This window comes from Cetorhinus maximus, chromosome 6 (genome assembly GCF_964194155.1).
Source record: "Cetorhinus maximus chromosome 6, sCetMax3.hap1.1, whole genome shotgun sequence".
NCBI lineage: Eukaryota > Metazoa > Chordata > Chondrichthyes > Lamniformes > Cetorhinidae > Cetorhinus > Cetorhinus maximus.
The window spans coordinates 129,605,077-129,624,714 of record NC_135884.1 but is presented as its reverse complement, the minus strand read 5'-3'; the positions used below and the strand labels follow the sequence as shown (position 1 = coordinate 129,624,714).

Below are 19,638 nucleotides of genomic sequence, written 5' to 3'. Positions count from 1 at the left end.
AGGATACAGTTTACAAATGCCTACTTAAGATGGGGTGCATTATTGTTTTCACTTTAGGATTAGCTCTGTATCTGAACATGTGATTGGTTGTAATACCGCATCATCTTCTGTTTTCACCTCAGCAAGCTTATTAATGTCACATTCTGTGCAAAATTGTATTTATTGATACTTGTGAGGTCATGTACCAAATAGTCAACTGAGGCACATTTATCTCTGCAGTGCGTGGATGTAAAGCTTCACCTGGGTGGAGTGCATTCGGGAAAATTGGACAGGGAGGACTATATTCCTGTGGCCCAACCCAGGAATTTTCCCTTCCTAAAGAGTTTAGGCTGCAGTTCAAATACCTGTTCTGCTGCACGCAATTTTTATTTTCCATTTATATCTACTGCATCAATGACTTATTCCCTGGAGCTAAGCCAGAATTTCTGCCCACTCTGTTTCACTTTCATTTCTTATTTATGGTTTCATTTGCTTTGTTTAATCCCTTTGATATTCATGGTGGGTTTCCAGTTTTTTTTTAAAGTAGCCATTTTTTAACAATTCTTTTGTATGTAGGTGTTCAATATTAAAGTTTTTTGATTTGGACATGTTGTGGGTTTTCATTTCGTTCCTGAAAGTCCTTCTGAATTTAAATAATAGTGATACTTTTTTTTAAATGATTTTTTTTTTCCATATCTTTGAAGCAAATCAGTAATTAATATATGTGGAAAATTGACCTGTTCTTTTCTGTGTTCCACTCATATTTGTAATGGTATACGAATAGATGGTGCCAACCCTTTTTGCCCCTTGTTTCGAAATATTTTAACGTCGTTTAGGAGCAATAACTCTATTGTGACTAAATCTGTTTAGCTGATTAGCTTTTAGAATGAATTTTACATTTTCATGTTCTTATTTCTGTAGTGAGCTGAAGAGGCGTTTGAAGGCAGAGAAAAAAGCTGCTGAGAAGGAAATTAAAATTAAAGAACTAGCTGAAAAGCAAGTTCTTGAAGCCAAGGAAGTTGATGGAATCAACACAAGTGGAGATGAAGAAACCCTTGATCCTAATGTGAGTGTGAAGACTTTTAAAAGCCAGTATCATGCCATAAGAATGGAGAATATGAATATCTATCGAGTAGTGATGTTGGAAGGAATCCCAGTGGGGAGACCAGGATGGGATTTTTTAAAAAATTATTCGTCCTTGGGATGAGGGCGTCGCTGGCTGAGCCAACATTTTATTGCCCATCTCTAATTGCCCTTGTTCAGAGGACATTTAAGAGTCAACCACATTGCTGTGGGTCTGGAGTCACATGTAGGCCAGACCAGGTAAGAATGGCAGATTTCCTTCCCTAGAGGATATTAGTGAACCAAATGGGTTTTTATGACAATCGGCAATGGTTTCACGGTCATCATCAGATTTTTAATTCCAGATTTTTTTAATTGAATTCAAATTTCACCACCTACTGTGGTGGGGTTCGAACTCTGGTCACCAGAGTATTACCCTGGGCCTCAGGAATATTAGGCCAGTGACAATACCACTATGCGATTGTAGTATAAAAACATTTGATTTGGTTAACAGTAATCAAAATGCTTCAGTTTATTTTTTTTTTTGAATTTTGAGTACCAGACTACCAATTCATATCTCTGCAATTTCCTTCAATCCATCAACCTCCCATCCCAAAATCTGAATTCCTCCTTCTCGAGCCTCTTGTGCATCTTTCCCCTCTTTTTGCAGCACCATCGGCACCCGCGCCTCCAGCCAGCTGGGCACCCATGTTCTGAAAATCCCTTGCTAAATCTCTCTGGCTGCTCTGTTATAAGATCACCCTTGAAGTCTACCTTTTTGGCCAAACTTTTGATCATTGTTCCTAATATCTGTTTTTTTGGCTCTGAGTCCACTTTCATCTGGTTGCGCTACTGAGAAACGCTTTGGAGCATTTTTTCCATGTTATACAGTATATATTATTTAAAATGTCTTGAGCAGGTTTCTACAGAGTATGTTGCAAAATCTTTTATACTCTTCCTTTTCAGCAATACTTCAAAATTCGAACACAGGCTATCCAGCAGCTGAAGGGGACTAATGAGGAACCATATCCTCATAAATTCCATGTTGATATATCCTTAGCAGAATTCATTGAAAAGTACAACAATCTGCAGCCTGGTGACCATCTCTCTGATGTTACTTTGTCTGTGGCAGGTGAGATATTTTCAAATCAGCACCTTTTTACTTTTAGATTTTACTTTTTTTTTAAACTTTGACAAAAGTTTATTTTATGTGGCAAATGGTTTGAGACAGTCACAAGCTTAAATAAGCTAATTATAATCACCAGCCTAATAAATGATATAATTGCAAAATTTAGAGAGAAAATTGAAAGGGAAAAAGGAGGAGAGAGAAACTACATGGTACAATTTGAAAGTGGATACAGGAGCAGAGACTTTGAGGGGTGGGCGGGGGCGGTAAGGTGATGGTGGTTCACATACACAAATCTTTACAGGTAGCAGGACAAGTTGATGCACCGATATGCCAAGCATATGGGTATCCTTGGCTTTATAAATAGAGGCATAAAGTATAAAAGTAAGCAAATTCTGATAAACATTTGTAAGAAAAAAATTACCGGTTAGACCTCTTTTCTGGGCACCACAAGTTAGAAAGTGTCAAGTTTTTGGAGAGAGTGTAGAGGCAATTTGCTAGAATGGTATCCGTGATGAAGGAATTAAGCTATGTGGAGAAGCTGAGATTGGTCTCCTTGGAACTGAGAAGGTTATGGGGAGATTTAGCATAAGAGTTCAGAATTGTATGGTTTTATTAGATTAAATAGAGAGAATCTTTTTCATTAGCCAGAGGGTTGGTAACCAGAGGACACGTAATAATTGGCAACAAGCTGGATTGGACATGAGGGACATTTTAATTGGTGAATTGTTATGATCTAGCATGCATTGCCTGAAAGGGTGGTAGAAACTGATTCAATAGTAAGTTTCAAATGGGAAGTGGATCTATTCTTAAAAGGAACATTTGTGGGGTTACGGCAAAAGAGCAGGGGAGTGGAATTGATTGGAAAACTCTTAACATGGGCTACTGCCTGAGCAAGATTGGGAGCTAAACCTTTCAAGCTAAAAGATCTTTAGAAATGACAGAGAAATTGCAAAAGAAAGGGAGTGGCAGGTATTGATAAAAGACAGTTAACATAGTACAAGGAAGGGTCATTGGACAGTTGAAACAATGGGTGGAATTTAATGTTGGCAACAGGGTTTCGCCTGCCTGATGGAGATGTGGCAGGAGCCCTGCAGTTCCTCCATTGGAGAAGGCCCGTCAGAATTAAGTGCCTATTAACTGGCCAGCAGCGGGCCTTCCCCAGGATTTAGGGCGCCGAGCGGCGCTGGCCAATCAGAGGCTGGCAATTCTCCATTGCCTGTCCGCACCACCAGAAGGGGTGGCAGCTGCCAGTAATGCAACCTCCAGAGGCCTGGGATTGCCGAGAGATGCAGGCCACAGGTGAGTAAGGGAAGGGTTGCTGGCTAGGGCGAGGAGTAGTGTCCGAAGAAAGGGCAGGGGGTGGCTCTCTTTGGACCCGCTTTCCGATGCTGGGTCCTCTGAACAGGCGACTTTGCCACCTGCCATTGGTTGAACATCAGCGGTGGTAGGATGAGGGCATTAATTGCCCACTTAAGTGTTTCAATTAGCATCCGAATGTGAAGTCCATCTACAAGCCTTCCTGCCCCGGACTTAATCGGGTGGTGGTAGGAAGGGAATGGAGTCCGCACCCTGCCCCCTCCTGCCCGATTTCATAAATCCCCCACCCCCGGATCCAAGCTCACTACCAGGGAGACATTAAATAATGCCCATAGAGTCAAGTTCAGAAACAACAAAGGATGCAGCGCTCTGGTTGGAGTTGTCTAGAGAGCTCTTGATAATTAGCTATTTAGAAGGGAGATGTATAACTACAGAAACCAGGGAAGTGTTTAGCAAAAACAGAATGGCTTAATTGAAGATTTTAATTTTCACATTGTCTGGGAGAAGCAGAGCAGCTCAAATAATAAAATCAGCGAATCTATAAAAATGTATTCAAGATAATTTTGTAGACCGGTATGATTTATAACTGAGGGGGAATAGGCCAGTGCTGAAATGGACTCTGATTGATAAAGGGAACATAACAACGCCTTTACCAGCCAATCAGCAGTTCCTTCTCATGCCGTACAAATCATTGTCCCTTTATAATTGATATTTTTGCAAATCTGCCCTGATGAGTGCAAGATGAAAAACTTCAAAAGCATGTTTCTTTTCTCAGCAATTCTCAAGTTCTGTATGACCAAATGACTTTTTTAAAATTAAATGATTTAGTGGGGTAGATTGTATTTTCTCTGGTGAAGAGGATTTAGAATTTAGGTAGTGAAATCAGAAGCACTTTTTCACACTGGTGGAAATCTGGAACTCACTCAAAAGGCTATGGATACTGGGTCAGTTGAAATTTTCAAGTCTTCTGATAAGTAGGTTTTTTTCAGGGTAATGGCATCAAGGGATATTGATCAAAGATGTGTAAATGGAGTCGAATTACAGATCAATCATGTAACAGACATGAGGAACTGAAACTGAACTTTTGTTCCTAATTATTTGGCAGAGATTTGGGAGTTAGAACTAATGTAATGACTAATGGATTATTTCAATCTTAGTTGCTCACGAATCAGTTTGATTGCCATTTGACTACAATATGCTAATTGAAACTCACTGACTTGAGCACAAAACAAAACTCATCTTTCCAACTTAGCATAACTTACATAAGAGCACAATGAAATTCTATCGGTTACTTTATGCTGATTATTCACAATTGTTGCTACAATTTTAAATGTAAACAAAATTGACATTTTCTACACAGGAAGTTCTGTTGCAAAAAATAATTCTTCATTCAATATAGCACCCGTTTTTATTGATTTACATTTTAATTTGAATTTGAGAGTCTATATTGAAGCACATTGCAACTCTCTCTCTCTCTCTCTTTTCTAGGTCGTGTCCATGCTAAACGGGCCTCTGGTGCCAAACTAATTTTCTATGACCTCCGTGGTGAAGGAGTCAAACTACAAGTTATGGCTAATTCCAAGTAAGTTAGGTTGTGCAGATGCTACTTAATAGGGGAATTGAACCTTCTGATTTATCAAGATTTATTCTTTATGTAGATGAGTCATTCTATGTAAGAGTAAGACTTGCCCATTATTTCCTAAGCAAGTTTGTTCCAGGTGCAGATATATTCTTATATATCTAAGTTCCAGGTTGGAGCAAACTATTGTCGAGTGTGTGCAATATACAAATCAATGATAAGAGAGTTTGATTTATGAGTGTTGCAAAATATTACAACTCTGACTACATCTTACATGTTCAGTTTGTTTAATTTTGAAACTTAAAATTTCTAGAATCTTCTGCTTTAAAGCAGTTTTTGTTTTGCTGTGCTTAATACTACCACCAAGATAGTTAAACATACAAAGGGTTTATCAGACTGAAGCTTGTTAGTTTAATTGCATCACCTTATATTAGCTGCATCTACGTGGAGAGTGCTTTTTAATGTTTACTGCAGAAATCAGGAAAATCATATGAAAAACTGATAGGATTAAATGTATGTCTGCTTAAGTGTGTAACTCATATTGAGTTTCTTAACAATCATTTTAGAAATTACAAATCTGAAGAGGAATTCATTAAGGTAAATGATAAACTGCGTCGTGGTGATATTATTGGAGTGCAAGGAAACCCAGGAAAGACAAAAAAAGGAGAGCTGAGTATAATCCCCATTGAGATTGAGCTTCTATCTCCTTGCCTGCGCATGCTGCCTCACCTGCACTTTGGACTCCGAGACAAGGTAAATGCATTGCTCAAATGAAAATGACTTCATGGTGTTAAAGTCAAAAACAATTTATAAATCGTACTCTGTGAGAAAGACCAGTGAATTCTATTTAATTTCCTTTTAATGAATTAGCAACATCTAATCAAAATTAAAAATAAGTACTGTATAACCTAAAGCCAAAATCCTTTTCTTGTTTTTGTTCCGTTTGTAAGTTAGAATTAACAAAATCAACAGGATTTCAATTGCTCATACAATTTTCATCTAAAGCCTACAAAGCTCAGCCTGCTGTTTTATAGTGTTGCACACATTTCAGATATTATTCCAAGAGTAAATAAATTCAGCATGGTGCACAATTATACATACTATTTCACTGATAATGGTGAGTTGCATTTGTTCTGTTGATCAAAATGCCTGCTGCAGTATATTTATGTCTACACCACTTGTCAGTAATGAACCTTTCACTTTCTTGAAAGAACGTGTACTTCATTTTTATTAAGAAGCTGTTTTCAGCTTGCATTTCTGTTGGCTTCCACTCAGTGACAATTTAATATTTGTGGCCATTCATTACATCTTTAACTTCTTTAACATTCTATTTTTTACAAGTCATGGTGTTGCTCATTATTATTTAATAAGAGCAAATATGCTTGAAGAATTGCGTCATAACCTTTGGCCCTTTCTCAAGATCTTAAAAGAGATGCAAAGTCTTCACCTGCATGTTCAGCACCATACAGCCTGCTTTACCCAGAATGTTTAGATCTCCTCCAATTTGTATTCTTTCCTCCATTCCAGTGACACTCACTGCCTGACATTGCACCCAGCTTAAATATGCCTATATTTGCTAGAACATATTTCTTTTTGCTCTGCTTCGTCCGTCTGAAGAAAAGTTAGAGTATTTGGTTCATTGGGCCTAAATCTCGATCGACCCATTTTATTAAGACCAAAAGAAATAACATTAAATGTAAATGGTACTGCCTGAGATCATCCATCTGCTGCAGACACCATACAGTAATAGGTCAATTCCAGGATGATGATAAGCATGCAATGGATACCAAATTCTGATCAACTGCATACTGTATTCACAGCCATATGTGTTTGAAACCCTTGTATGATTACTGTTTCTTTTATTAGACCTAGCTTCACTGGTGCTTGATTTTCTAGTGGTGGTATACTCTTGGGCTTATCCAGTCAATAGAAGATACCAAGTAATACCAAGGGAGGGAAATCGGCCCAATGTCGCACTTGTGTAATTTTGAGCGTTCGGTAACAGTATATTTTCAAATGTCTGGAAAGAAACTGCCTTTCCAGCTTCTTGGACAGTAGCAATCTTTTCAGGGGATTTTTTTTTTTGGCATGTATGCTTATTCTTTCTTAACTTCTGACAGGAAACTAGATATCGCCAGAGGTATTTGGATCTGATTTTAAATAATTATGTGAGGCAGAAGTTCATCAACAGGGCCAAGATCATCACCTATTTACGGATGTTTTTAGATGATATGGGATTTCTTGAGGCAAGTTTCTTTGTATTTTCTTATTCGCAAATATATCATATTATTGAATAGCATATATTTTGATTTTTTAGGTGAGAGTGCAATTCTGGAAATTTTAAAAATTAGATTAATTATATCTGTGACGCTTAGTGCATTTTATCGAGTGTGCCTCAAAACTCTAAACCAGTGAGTTGGAAAGAAAGTTTGCTTTCATGGCATCCTTCCATCTAGGAAAGATGATGGCACAGAGAAAGCAACTCAATTTCATATGGCACACCTTTGCTGATGGCTGAAGAGGTAAGTGCTTGAGAGGCAGGTTCTACCACAAGTGCCACATATGAAGCTACCAAGTATCATTGTGGGTTGGTTTCGGTGCTGGCATCCATCGCCAAGCTGCTGGACATTTGTGGTGAGCACACCAGCCGTTACAAGGTGTCGCTATTTTCCTCTGTCATCAGCTCGGGACTCCCAGCTGTGATAATCAATATCTAAGGCCTTCGAGTCACAGTTGCTTGAAGATGAGCTTTGGGTGACCTATTGGGCGTCTGGTTCTGGCTACCGTCTTTCATCCTGCCAACAAAGCTGCCTCTGAGAGCGCTAACAAACATGAGAGCTCTGCTTTAGAGAGGACTACCGCCTTCGTGATTTTTTTCCTGCCTGGATATACCCATAATGTGCTGCAGACAGCGAAGCTGGAAATTGTTGAGCTTTTCTTGATAGTTATAAGTCATCCATGATTCACAGCCATATAACAAGATGCTGGGAGCAAACAGGCCTTATAAACCATCAGCTTGACCCAAAAGGTCAGCTTTGCACGTTTCATGAGTCGGCCAAAGATGGTAGCTGCTTTTCCTATGGTGTATCATGTTCTGCATCAAGGGACGGATTGTCTGTCACCGTGGACTTGAGGTTGCAGAATTTGCTAATTTTGTACTTATCTATGACCTTTAATGCACCTTTGTTCACCTTTGATAATTTGGTCTCTCTAGAACTGATGGAGTGTGCTAAGAACTTCAAAATGATGAATATTTTAACATATCCTACTGTTGATACTGAATGTTTACTGTGGTTTGTTTTTTCTAAAGTACTATGTGAATATTTTATCAGTTAAATGTAGTTTTAACAATATTCACATAATTTGCTTTTTGGTGGAACACCTATAGTACATTAGATTTTTCTTAATGGAATCAAGTGTTACTCTAATTTATGTATATTTAACCTTCCACACAGGTGGAGACGCCCATGATGAATATAATTCCGGGTGGAGCGGTTGCCAAGCCCTTCATTACACACCATAATGAGTTAGACATGGATTTGTACATGCGAATTGCTCCAGAGCTTTACCATAAGGTATAAGTACAGACAGGCGCAGTTTCTGTTGTGTGAAAGAAGGATTGAAATTTATAGAGCAACTTTCATGTTCTTGGGATGTCCTGAAGCACTTCAAAGTCAATTAAAAATAAGTCTGAAATGTAGTTGCAATTGTACCATCTATAAGGTGCACTGCAGTAACTCGCAAAGAGAGAAAAACCTATTTTGACCTCATCCTTAACAAATCTTGCCTCTCGCTCATGCATCTGTCTATGATAGTATTGTGTTACAAATATGAGGTTTATGAGATTGTTGTGTTTTGGGATAGTCTTTAGTTTAGGGTCAAATGGAAGAATGAAAATGATTGTGTGATCTGTTCTGATTTCTGCTGACATCAAGCCTGAGTGGCTTGGTTGTTAAAGGTTAAAGAGGAGGCCAGCTTGTTTTGCTGGGAAGAAAGTTCAAGATATTCACACCTATGAACAATGACCAGAGCAGCTATACTGATGGTGGGTAGACTGTTAGTCTCCAAGTCCCAGGGAGGTGATAGGAATATTAGGTTTTGTAAATGTTATACTTTTAACTGTCTATTTAATTCCAAGCTAGAATGAAGTGGTGGTCTAGAGGGTGGCTAATTAGCATTTCTAACCAGATGCAAGGCCCACGTGATTCACACTGCCATGGATAATGGCTTTGAAGAAGAAGAAGAGTCCTTAAGAGGTCATTGTAGAATCAGGTTGCAGGGTTTTCCTAAAAATCCTGAATTTTCTCACTGAACCTCAGTGTCAGTCTGCAAGAGAGACAGAGACAACAAGTCTCTGTGGTTCAGCATGCAAGAATGTGGGTGGGAGCTCATGCTCAGATTGAAGAGACTGAGTTTGTGAGGATTGAAACAAGACTGGAAGATTTGCCTAACTTAACTAGAGGGAAGAATCTCCAATTCATCCCCCACCATTAAAGTCAGTTTTGGGATGAGAAGGTGCCTAGTTTAGAAAGGAGAAGAAAGGAAGCAAGTCCTCAAGAATCACTTTGGTTCTGGGTGTCTGCTTAAAGCATAACAGTGGATGGAGATTTTCAGTCGTTTTAAATGTTAAATGGAGGTTCTTCTCTAGTGTATAAATTGCCTACTGAAATAATGTTTAGTCAATTTTGCTTTTAGTTTGTATGTTACAGTAGAAGTCTTAGGATCACACAACAGAATTTCAAATATTTTCAGCCATTCACTGGAAATTGGAATTTCTTCTTAAAAGTTATCAGACTATACAGGGAACGTAACAAAGGAGTGACCTTGAATGCGGGTGGGAGCTCGCATTCAGATTGAAGGAACGAGTTCACGAGTATTTAAACAAGACTAGAAGATTCACCTAGTTTTAGCTAGAGAGAAGAACCTCCCATTTGTCCCTCGCTGCGAAAGTCAGTTTTGGGATTTGGAGTTACCTGGCTGAGAAAGGAAGCAAGTCCTCGAGCATCACTTCGGTTCTGGGAAAATGGTGTATTGTGGAGGTGAAGTCCCGTCTTCACACTGAGGATGCCCACATTGTGTTGTGTAGCACTATCAGTGTGCTGAATAGGATAGTTTCAGAACAAGCAGCTCAAAACCAGGCATCCTTGACCAGATTTTGATCTTTTTAAAAAATCTTCCAGTCCATTCCTGATAACTTGTCACGGTTAATTTACTTCCTTCTACAGAAACTTGTTTCTGTGTAGAGCTCCAAACTTGTGTATATATACCATATTAACATGGTGCCACAAAACATGAGAGGAAGAACCTTATTTACCATTTGGAACCTAAACAGGCTTTGAATATTGAGTTCACTTAATGTGAAAGACATTAGGGGCAGGATTTTCAGCTCTGGGCGCGGGTGCGCATCCGACATGCATGAGTGTGAAATAGCACGTGATGACGTTGGGTGAGCATCTCGACGTCATTGCGCGATATTTTGGCCGGCGGGAGCACGCAAGAGTCGGCAGCGTGCCCGCCGACAATTAAAAGGTCTAATAAGGCCCTTGAGCTGGTAATTAAGTTGAATTTTTCCGCTGCCCGTCCAACCCTATGGTTGGCAAGCAGGTGGGCGAATCGGCCAGGCGGCCGTTGCATTTTTTTTGCGAAACCTCATCCACGGGCTGGATGGGGTTTCCATAATTAAATTTTTTAAAATGTTTGGGCAGGATTTTAATAATCACCACCATGTGAAGTGTGTGAGTCTGCTGAGTGGACATTTTTTTTCCTGATTTTTTTTGACATCCTTGACTTTGTTTTTAAAAACCTTCAGCTCCCTGTGGCAGCTCTGTGCCTTCAGGGAGCTGTCAGTGAGTGCACCCCCACATATACGCAGACTTCAGCGCTCGCGCCCCTCCCGCTCCCACCCCAGCAGCACTGAGGCGCTCAGCGTACGTTTCAAGCTGGCTGGCCGTTAATTGGTCGGGGCCCGAGCGCGGGCAGCGGGCTGTTTTGCGGCCATTCCTGGGCCTGTCCAACAAGGACAGAATCCTCCCTTAGGAGTTTGAATGTTTTTGAGTGCGTTTTATTCCAGAAGGGTACGTAATGAAAAATTTGAATTGCAGCATTTTGTTTCATAAATTTGAAATCGGTTTGTAATTTAATTGACATGTTAAATTTTTGTTTGTGAGAAGTGTCAAGAAACAGATTAAAAATGGAGGGATGGATTTAAAAATAAATATTCACTGAAAGTTTGTAAACAGTACTTTAAAGAAAACTCACATACTAAATCCTATAAACAGTATTCAGCTCAGTTTCCCTCTTGTTGAAGTACTGCTGGGTGTCCAAGAGTCAATTTGCTATAAAATAAATTATCTTTCATGTAAATATACAGTCTCTGCAATTTGTGGTTTTGACTTATAACCTACCTTGCAGAAAGCATTGATAATTTCAGTTGGCTGTATAACCTAAAATATCAACTTTTTTCAGATGTTGGTTGTAGGAGGTCTTGATCGAGTGTATGAAATTGGTCGCCAGTTTAGGAATGAAGGCATTGATCTCACCCACAATCCAGAATTTACCACATGTGAATTTTACATGGCCTATGCTGATTATAATGACCTGATGCAAATCACGGAAAAACTCCTCTCAGGTTCGTAACGTGATTCTTGGTGATGTACTCAAATCGTGGGAAAATTGCTTTTGTTAATATTGTAAATTGCTTGATGCTACAAGCCTTAAAGAATGATTTGTTGTCTTCTGGGTAATCTGATCTTGGTTCTTTCCCTCACTTCTTGTCCCAAAGGTGTTTGTGTTCTTGCTGGAAAATAATGCCACAGACTCCAGCTCTCTTACTGCAGTTGTGTCCAAGTGGTCATTTATTCATGAGCGAGCCTGAACAATGAGTGTTAGTGGGCTTTTTAACTGTGCGGTCCCATTGAAGTTTATCCCTATTCTATCATTATCTGATAGCCACAGCTGTGCTTTCCAATAGGAAATACTGTATAATGATCAGGAGTGACAAATCTGGCTATATCTCTCTTCCTTCCGCCATACCTTGGAACACTGAGGCAAATCACAATGTCCCCAACTGCTGTCTCAAAAAAAAAGCTAACCTGGCACTGAACTCTATCAGACCTTTTCAGAACACAAGCATGAATTTTTGTTTCTGTAGGTATGGTCAAGCACATCACAGGCAGTTACAAAATCATATACCACCCTGACGGACCTGGGGGTCAGAGTTATGAGATCGATTTTACACCACCATTCAAGCGTGTCAGTTTAGCAACAGATCTGGAGAAAATTGTGGGAGTGAAATTTCCACCTACTGATCAATACGAGACTGAAGGTAAGAGTAACCTTTTGTGGTATTGTTTTTAATTGTGAAGAGCAAAATAGTTGTGTGAAAGCTGTTCCTCCAACCTGCTTGCCGGCACTTGGCCTTTATTTCTATAATCTTTGAAATAGTTAATCTCACAATCCTCCTCCAGCACCTCTCCTCCCTTCTTGTTCGCTGCATGAGAGTGTCCCCTTACCTTTCCAGTCACGGCCAGGGAATCTGCTCTAATTCACTTCGCTTCCGATCACTGTACTGTTACCTCTAGAGTATCTCAAGGATTGCTCCTTGCGCCTTTCCTATTCCTCATGCTGCCATCAGTGGCATCATAAGTCATGGCATCAGGTTTCATGTGTACGCTGAGGATAGCCAGCTCGACCTCGACCGCCTCTTTTGACGACTCCATTGCCTCTTTGTTGTCACATTGCTTTTCTGACATTCAGTTCTGCATGAACCAATATTCCCTTCAATTAAACGATGAGAAGACTAAAGCCCATGTCTATGGATCTAGTCACAAACTCTGTTCCCAGCCACTGATTCTATTCCCACACATTCCACCCCCCCCCCCACCCCCCGGCTACTATCTGGGTCAAAACCAGACTGTTTGCAATGTCAGCATCCTATTTGACCTTGACCTGAGATTGTGACTCCCTATCCACCTCTTCACAAAAACCAGCTATTCCCACTTCTGTAATATCACCCGCCTCCACCCCTATCTCAGCCTTCCATTGCTGACACCCTCATTCATGCTTTTGTTGCTTCCAGGCTCAACCAATCCAGTGGGCTCCCGGCTGACCTCTAATTTTCCACACTCCATAAACTTGAGCTCATCCAAAACTCTGCTGCCTACATCCTAATTTCTACCAAGTCACGTTCATCCATCAATCCGTGCTCACTGACTTTTGTTGGCTCCCAGTCCATCATCACCTCTTTTTTAAAATTCTCACCTTCATATTCAAATCCTTCAATGGTATTGCCCCTCCCCTTCTCACTTCCACCAGCCCTACATCCCTCCAAGACCTCTGCTTTCATCCAACTCCAGCCACTTGTGTATCTCCCACTAATTAACCTCACCATTGGCCACCATCTCGGCCCAAAGCTTTACAATTCTCTCCCAAATCTCTTAGCCTCTCCTTCCCCCTTTTAATGTGTTCCTTTAATGTCTACCTCTTTGACCAAACTTTGAGTCACTTCTCCTTTCTTTGGCTCAGTGACATTTTTGTCTGATTACATTCCTGTGAAGCACCATGGGACATTTTCCTATGTTAAAGGCACTACCTAAATGCAAGTTACTGTAGAATCTTTGAAATTAAATTGAATGTACGGTACAGAATCAGGACATTACACCCGAAAGGTCTATGCCGGGGTGTTTATGCTCCACATGAAGCTCCTTTTTTAATTCATCTGTGGGATGTGGGCATCGCTGGCTAGGCCTGCATTTATTGCCCACCCTTATTGCCCTTTAAGGTGGTGGGAAGCTGCCTTAAAGCACTGCAGTCCACGTGGTGAAGGTACATCCACAGTGCTGTTCAGGAGATAGTTTCAGGATTTTGACCTGCCCCTCTTCATCTAACTCAATCAGGATAACCTACTATTCATTTGTTTACCTAGCTTCATCTTAAACATGTCAATGCTATTTGCCTTAACTACTCTGTGTTTGTGATTTTCTGTATTCATAACTTCTCATGGCTTCTTTTCAGTTAAACCTTCTACAATATGATTTTTCTATCCAACTATTTTAATTGCCTTTTGGGCAGGAGAGAACCAGATTGTCAAGTTTTATGTTAAACAATTGCTTTATTGATTTCTCAGGGTAAACAAATGGAAGCATGGTTTCCACTTCTTACTCAGTTTCACTAATTGTGGAAAGTCATAACTCAGGTACCCACGTGAAACACATGACCTAAAAAAACGACTACTTAAATGACAGATTTCAAGAAAGACTGAGTTCTGTGGGGGTAGGGGGAATTGGATGTTATTTTCAAAATTAATTTGTTGAATACAATCAAATTTCAGCAAAAGTACCAACGTGTATTTGCGTCAACATTCTGGAACATCTGCCTAACAGCACTGTGGGAGTTCTTTCACCACATGGACTGCAGTGGTTCAAGAAGGAGGTTCAACACCTCTTTCATTACATATGGATACCTATGGCCTTACCAGCGATGTCCACATAGAATAGTTACAACACATAGAATGGTTACAACACAGAAGGAGGGCATTCATCCTGTCAAGCCTCTGCTGGCCCTCTGAAAAAGCAATTCATCTCGTTCCACTCCTTTTCAGATTCCCTGTAGCCCTGCAGTTCTTTTCAGTTCAAGTGCTTATCTGAAAGCCATGACCGAATCTGCCTCCACCCTTTCAGGCGTGCGTTCCACATCGTTTAAAACTAAAGTATTTCCTCATGTCTCCTTTGGTTATTTTGCCAATCACTTTAAATCTGTGTCCTCCCAGTTCTCAACCCTTCTGCCAATGGGAAATTTCTCTCTTATCTATGCTGTCTAGACTTCTCATGATTTTGAACACTTCTATCAAATCTCCTCTCAACCTTCTCTTTAAGGAAAACAACCCCCAGCTTCGCCAATCTATCCAGGTAACTGAAATCCCCCGTCCCAGGAACCATTCTCCTAAGTCTTTTTTGTACCCTCACTAAAGCCTTCACATCCTTCCTAAAGTGCAGTGCCCAGAATTGGAGTTGAGGCCAAACCAGTATTTCCTAAAGGTTCACCATATCTTTCTTGCTTTTGTACTCCAAGATCACATACGCCTTTTCAACCAGTTCTTCAACCTAGCCTGCCACCTTCAATGATTTGTGCACATATATATCCCCTCCCCTGCTCGGTATGTTCCTGCATCCCCCCCGCTTTAGAATTGTATCCTTTAGTTTATATTGCCTCTCCCATTCTTTCTCCCAACATGTATCACTTCACACTTCTCTGCATTAAATTTCATTTGCCATGTGTTTGGCCATTCCACCAGTGCATATGTCCTCTTCAAGTCTATCATTATTCTCCACACAGTTCAAAATACTTCCAAGCTTCGTGTTACCTGAAAATTTTGAAATTGTGCCCCACACACTGAAATCTTAAGTTATTAATACAGATCCAGTGGTCCCAGTTCTGATCCTTGGGAAACTCCACTATATACCGTCCTCGAGTCGAGAAACAACCGTTCACCACTACATTTCCTGGAACTTGGCCAACTTTGTATTCATGTTTCTACTGTCTCTTTTATTCCATGGGCTTCAGCTTTGCTGACAAGCCTATTATATGGCATTTTCTCAAATGTTTTTGGACGTCCAAATCATATCAGCTGCATTATCCTTACCAACCCTCTCAGATACTTATTCAAAAACTCAATTAAGTTATTTAAACATAATTTTCCCTTAACAAGTATGTACTGCTTTCCTTAATTAATCCGCATTGTTCAAATGGCTGTTAATTTTGCCCTGGATTATTGTTTCAAATAGATTTTCCACCATCTAAGGTTAATTTGACTGGCCTGTAGTGGTTGGGTTTATTCTTGCACCCTTTTTTGAATGAGGATGTAACATTTGCAATTCTCCAGTCCTCTGGCACCTCTGTCTAAGGAGGGTTGGAAGATCATGGCCTGTACCTCCGCAATTTCCACTGTCACTTCCCTCAGCATCCAGTGTACTTCCCATTGGTCCTGGTGACTTATAAAAGCCAGCTTTTCTAGGAACACTGCTTTATCGATTTTCAGCCCATTCAATATCTCAACTACCTCCTCTTTCGCTATGACTTTTTAACCAAGGAAGATAATACTACAAGACATGCAATATGTACTCATTTGATACCTCAGCCATGCCCTCTGCTCCCACCTGTAGGTCTCCTTGTTGGCCCATAATCAACCCCAACACTTTTCTTACTTCCCTTTTCACATCCCATGAATGAATCAAAAACATCAATAATCAGCCAAACACTTCACATGTGACAATTTAATTTTCTTTGTTAGCTGTAAGTTATACCTGCTGTAAAATTAACTCACTTCATTCTGTGTAAACAGAGACCCGTAAATTCTTTGATGATTTATGCACTCAGAAAGGTGTTGAATGTCCACCTCCAAGATCGACAGCCAGGCTTTTGGACAAGGTACGAATTGAAATTAAGATCAGAATTAAGATAATCCCAGATCAGGAACCTGACACCTGAGTTGCTTCCGGGTTGTGGCCCCACAATGCTATTTTGATACGCAAAGGCTCCAGTTGGACCGACGAAAAGTTCAGTGCCCAGTAAGTGGTGCTGGGTGCTGCCTGAAGTCAGAAACTGACTTTGGAGGGTGATTTTCAAAGGCAGACGGCAGCCATGACTGACTTGCCATTGTCTGGACGAATGGAGCAGGCTGGATAACAGGGGGCCAGCAGCTTGATGGGCCAAATGACTGCCTAAACGCTCATTCATCGCATGTTTAATCCGCTCTGCTCAAGCGATGGCAACTTTGTGCCACCGCATGAGCCTCTCGGTTTGACTTTCCCTTTTTAAGAGTTTTTCTCAGCAGCTACAATAAATAATGGCTTCCTACTGTGCTACTCAACAGCTGTGCACTACCTGCTCTAAGCCCACTGGCTTTTCCTGTTTTTACCTTTGAAAATTTAATTCTGTTCCTCTCCAGTCCGTTAACAAGCTCTTCCACGAACTTAACTAATTGGGGCTTGCGGATTGCTGTCTCTCTCCCTCTTTGAAAACTGCAGCCATTGGAGGACTGACACGCCATCCGGCAGTTTTTTTCAAAGCACACCCGACGCCCATTCTCGCCCCCAAGGCGATTGAAAATTCAGTTAAGATGTGGCTGAAATGTCAACGTTATCTACAATAACAGTACTTGCGTGGTTTATTGATATTTCAATCACAAGAGTGTTACTACTTTGGAATATTACAAGTGTTTTGTATAATATTTAAGTAAGTAGTTTTATGTCTTTTGTTTCCTGTTCTTTTTAATCCCCCCTGTCAGTTGTGCAGGCATTGGAAGCTGAACCAATAAATGGCAAAAGGTCATATTCATAGAGCAGTGGTCATTACCCGATTAAGCCGGAATTGATATCAAGATTTGTTTCACTGATTGATAAAAGGGAAAGAATAGATATGTTTGATAGACCTTGATTCCTAGTTTGACAAAAAGTGAACATACAACTTTGTGTTTTTAAAAAAAACTGTAGTTGGCTTTCTAAAATGCATGATTACTGTGCTCTAGCCCTTTTTTAGTGGTCAATTTTTCTTCCCTCTTAAATGTCATACATCCCCCCCCTTGCGTTTTATTAATCATGTCTGGTAAATTCAATACACAGTGCAAAAAGCAGAATCATTTGATTAAAACGTCTTTCCCTTATATTGCAATTCCCTAAGACAAGGAATCCTCCACAAGCTAGCTTGCCACCACCTTAGTGAGCACCTGCTTTACTGACTTTGTGAGGTTTACAGTATATTAAATAACAGATTTTGTTTTGACTCCATGTAATTAGCATCCTTTTGTTTCAGTTGGTTGGTGAATTCCTGGAGGTTACTTGTATTAATCCAACATTCATCTGCGATCACCCTCAGATCATGAGCCCGCTAGCCAAGTGGTAAGGTTTATGATTAATAAGACCAGGAGTAACACTTTGTTTCAGCAGTGTTCAAAACTGATCAATTTTTGGGACTGGGCAGAGGAAATCTGCGGTATTCCCCTGCAACCTCCCACTCATGTCGTAGCATCATACCTACTAAGTGATGTAGTAATTCATTTGTCATGAGGTGTGTAGGCCTTAAGGTTTTATGTGACAAGTGTAATGGTATGGCACAAAAAGTTTATCTTAATAGTATAAAATACTGGGAAAAGTGACCAAGTACTCTACTCACCTAAAGCAGTCTTTCTATGAGTGTTTCAAGTTCATAGACTGCCTGTGACTTAAATCTCCCCAGACATATCCAGACTGACTAATTTGTTCTCGTCTAGGTTTGACATATCCAGCGTTATGAAGCCATGCTTTATTTTAAAAAAAACTTCTATGAAATCACTGATTGAATTTTTAAAAAGACTAAAACTACATTCCAGTGACTTGAAATCACAGTCAAAGATGGGTGCACATTTGTATCACTGTACCCCTTACATTCCAAAGCTGTTAAAATGGAGACTGCTTGTCTGCAAGAGCCCATCAAAGACAATTACTTTAGGGGAATGAACCACGTTTTCTGTCCCTATTCGCGGGACATCCAGACTCAACTGGGTGGGGCGCTTGCATTATACGTAATCATTTCAGACAAAGTGCTCTGGCTAGGAGAGGAATTCCCAGCTATAATCTTATAAAGTTACAACAGGAATCCATTAGCCATGACTATATTTGGGTCACTGGGCAGTTGGAGAGTCATATGACAAGCCAACTAACCCTTTGTGTGTTTAAGTACCTGTTTTAAGCAAAAGAGACACAGTAGACCAATATCCCTGTTTGGATATCTCTCTCTCTCTCTCTCTCTCTCTCTCTCTCTCTCTCTCTCTCTCTCCATCTTTAAACTGCCTCGACATCGACTGAGAAGGATCACCTGAGTTCAGCCTGAAGCCAGCCAAGTCAGTAACCTCCAATACTGGTATACCCCTTATCTTTACTGGACTTCGAAGTTCTCAATCTATCCTGCCACTCTGTAATCTATTTGTGTGCGTGACTGTCGAGGGTGTGTGAATGAAAGTTGGACAGTTTTATTACTTTCCTTAGACCAGGTTTTAAGTACAATACATACTATTCTCTCTTTTTAAAAACTCAAGGAAACCTGCCTGTGTCTTTTATAGTCTCAACACAAACAGTGAAACATTCACTGAGTTGGCAAGCATATCTTTTTTAATAAAACTTCTGTTCCGGTTAGATGGGGGGTGGGAAGCGAGGGAAAACATTTGATCCCTTCTCATAAAAAGCAGAATCATTTGTGTAAAACATCTTTCCTTAAATTGCAATTCCCTGAAATAAGGAATCCTCCACAAGCTAGCTTGCCACAACCTTAGTGAGCACCTGCTTTACTGACTTTGTGAGGTTTACAATATATTAAATAACAGATTTAGTTTTGACTCCATATCATAAAAGGAATTTGTGGGCCATGCGTCCACGATCGAACCCACAGAGACATTGGAAGCAGGAAGTTAAATTGATCCTTAAAAGCAGTTTAAAAACTTCCATACAGGTTTTCTGGTGCTTTACAGTGCTAGATTACTTTAAGTGTCCACATTCGAGGCCAGAACCTTCCTAGAAAAGAGTGAAATAACTTGGATCAGTTT

General features: G+C 40.2%; 1 protein-coding gene across 2 annotated transcripts in view; it reads left to right on the top strand.

Moving 5' to 3' along the window:
- The window catches only part of kars1 (lysyl-tRNA synthetase 1), a 531,769-nt gene that overhangs the window by 501,660 nt on the left and 10,471 nt on the right, over window positions 1-19,638 (top strand). For both annotated transcript variants that reach the window (XM_078544510.1, XM_078544511.1), the window contains 10 exons: window positions 901-1,045; window positions 2,008-2,173; window positions 4,976-5,069; window positions 5,633-5,819; window positions 7,187-7,312; window positions 8,522-8,641; window positions 11,532-11,694; window positions 12,217-12,390; window positions 16,405-16,490; window positions 17,874-17,959. In XM_078544510.1, coding sequence (XP_078400636.1) covers window positions 901-1,045; window positions 2,008-2,173; window positions 4,976-5,069; window positions 5,633-5,819; window positions 7,187-7,312; window positions 8,522-8,641; window positions 11,532-11,694; window positions 12,217-12,390; window positions 16,405-16,490; window positions 17,874-17,959 — 1,347 coding nt within the window. The remainder of the gene's footprint in view (window positions 1-900; window positions 1,046-2,007; window positions 2,174-4,975; window positions 5,070-5,632; window positions 5,820-7,186; window positions 7,313-8,521; window positions 8,642-11,531; window positions 11,695-12,216; window positions 12,391-16,404; window positions 16,491-17,873; window positions 17,960-19,638) is intronic.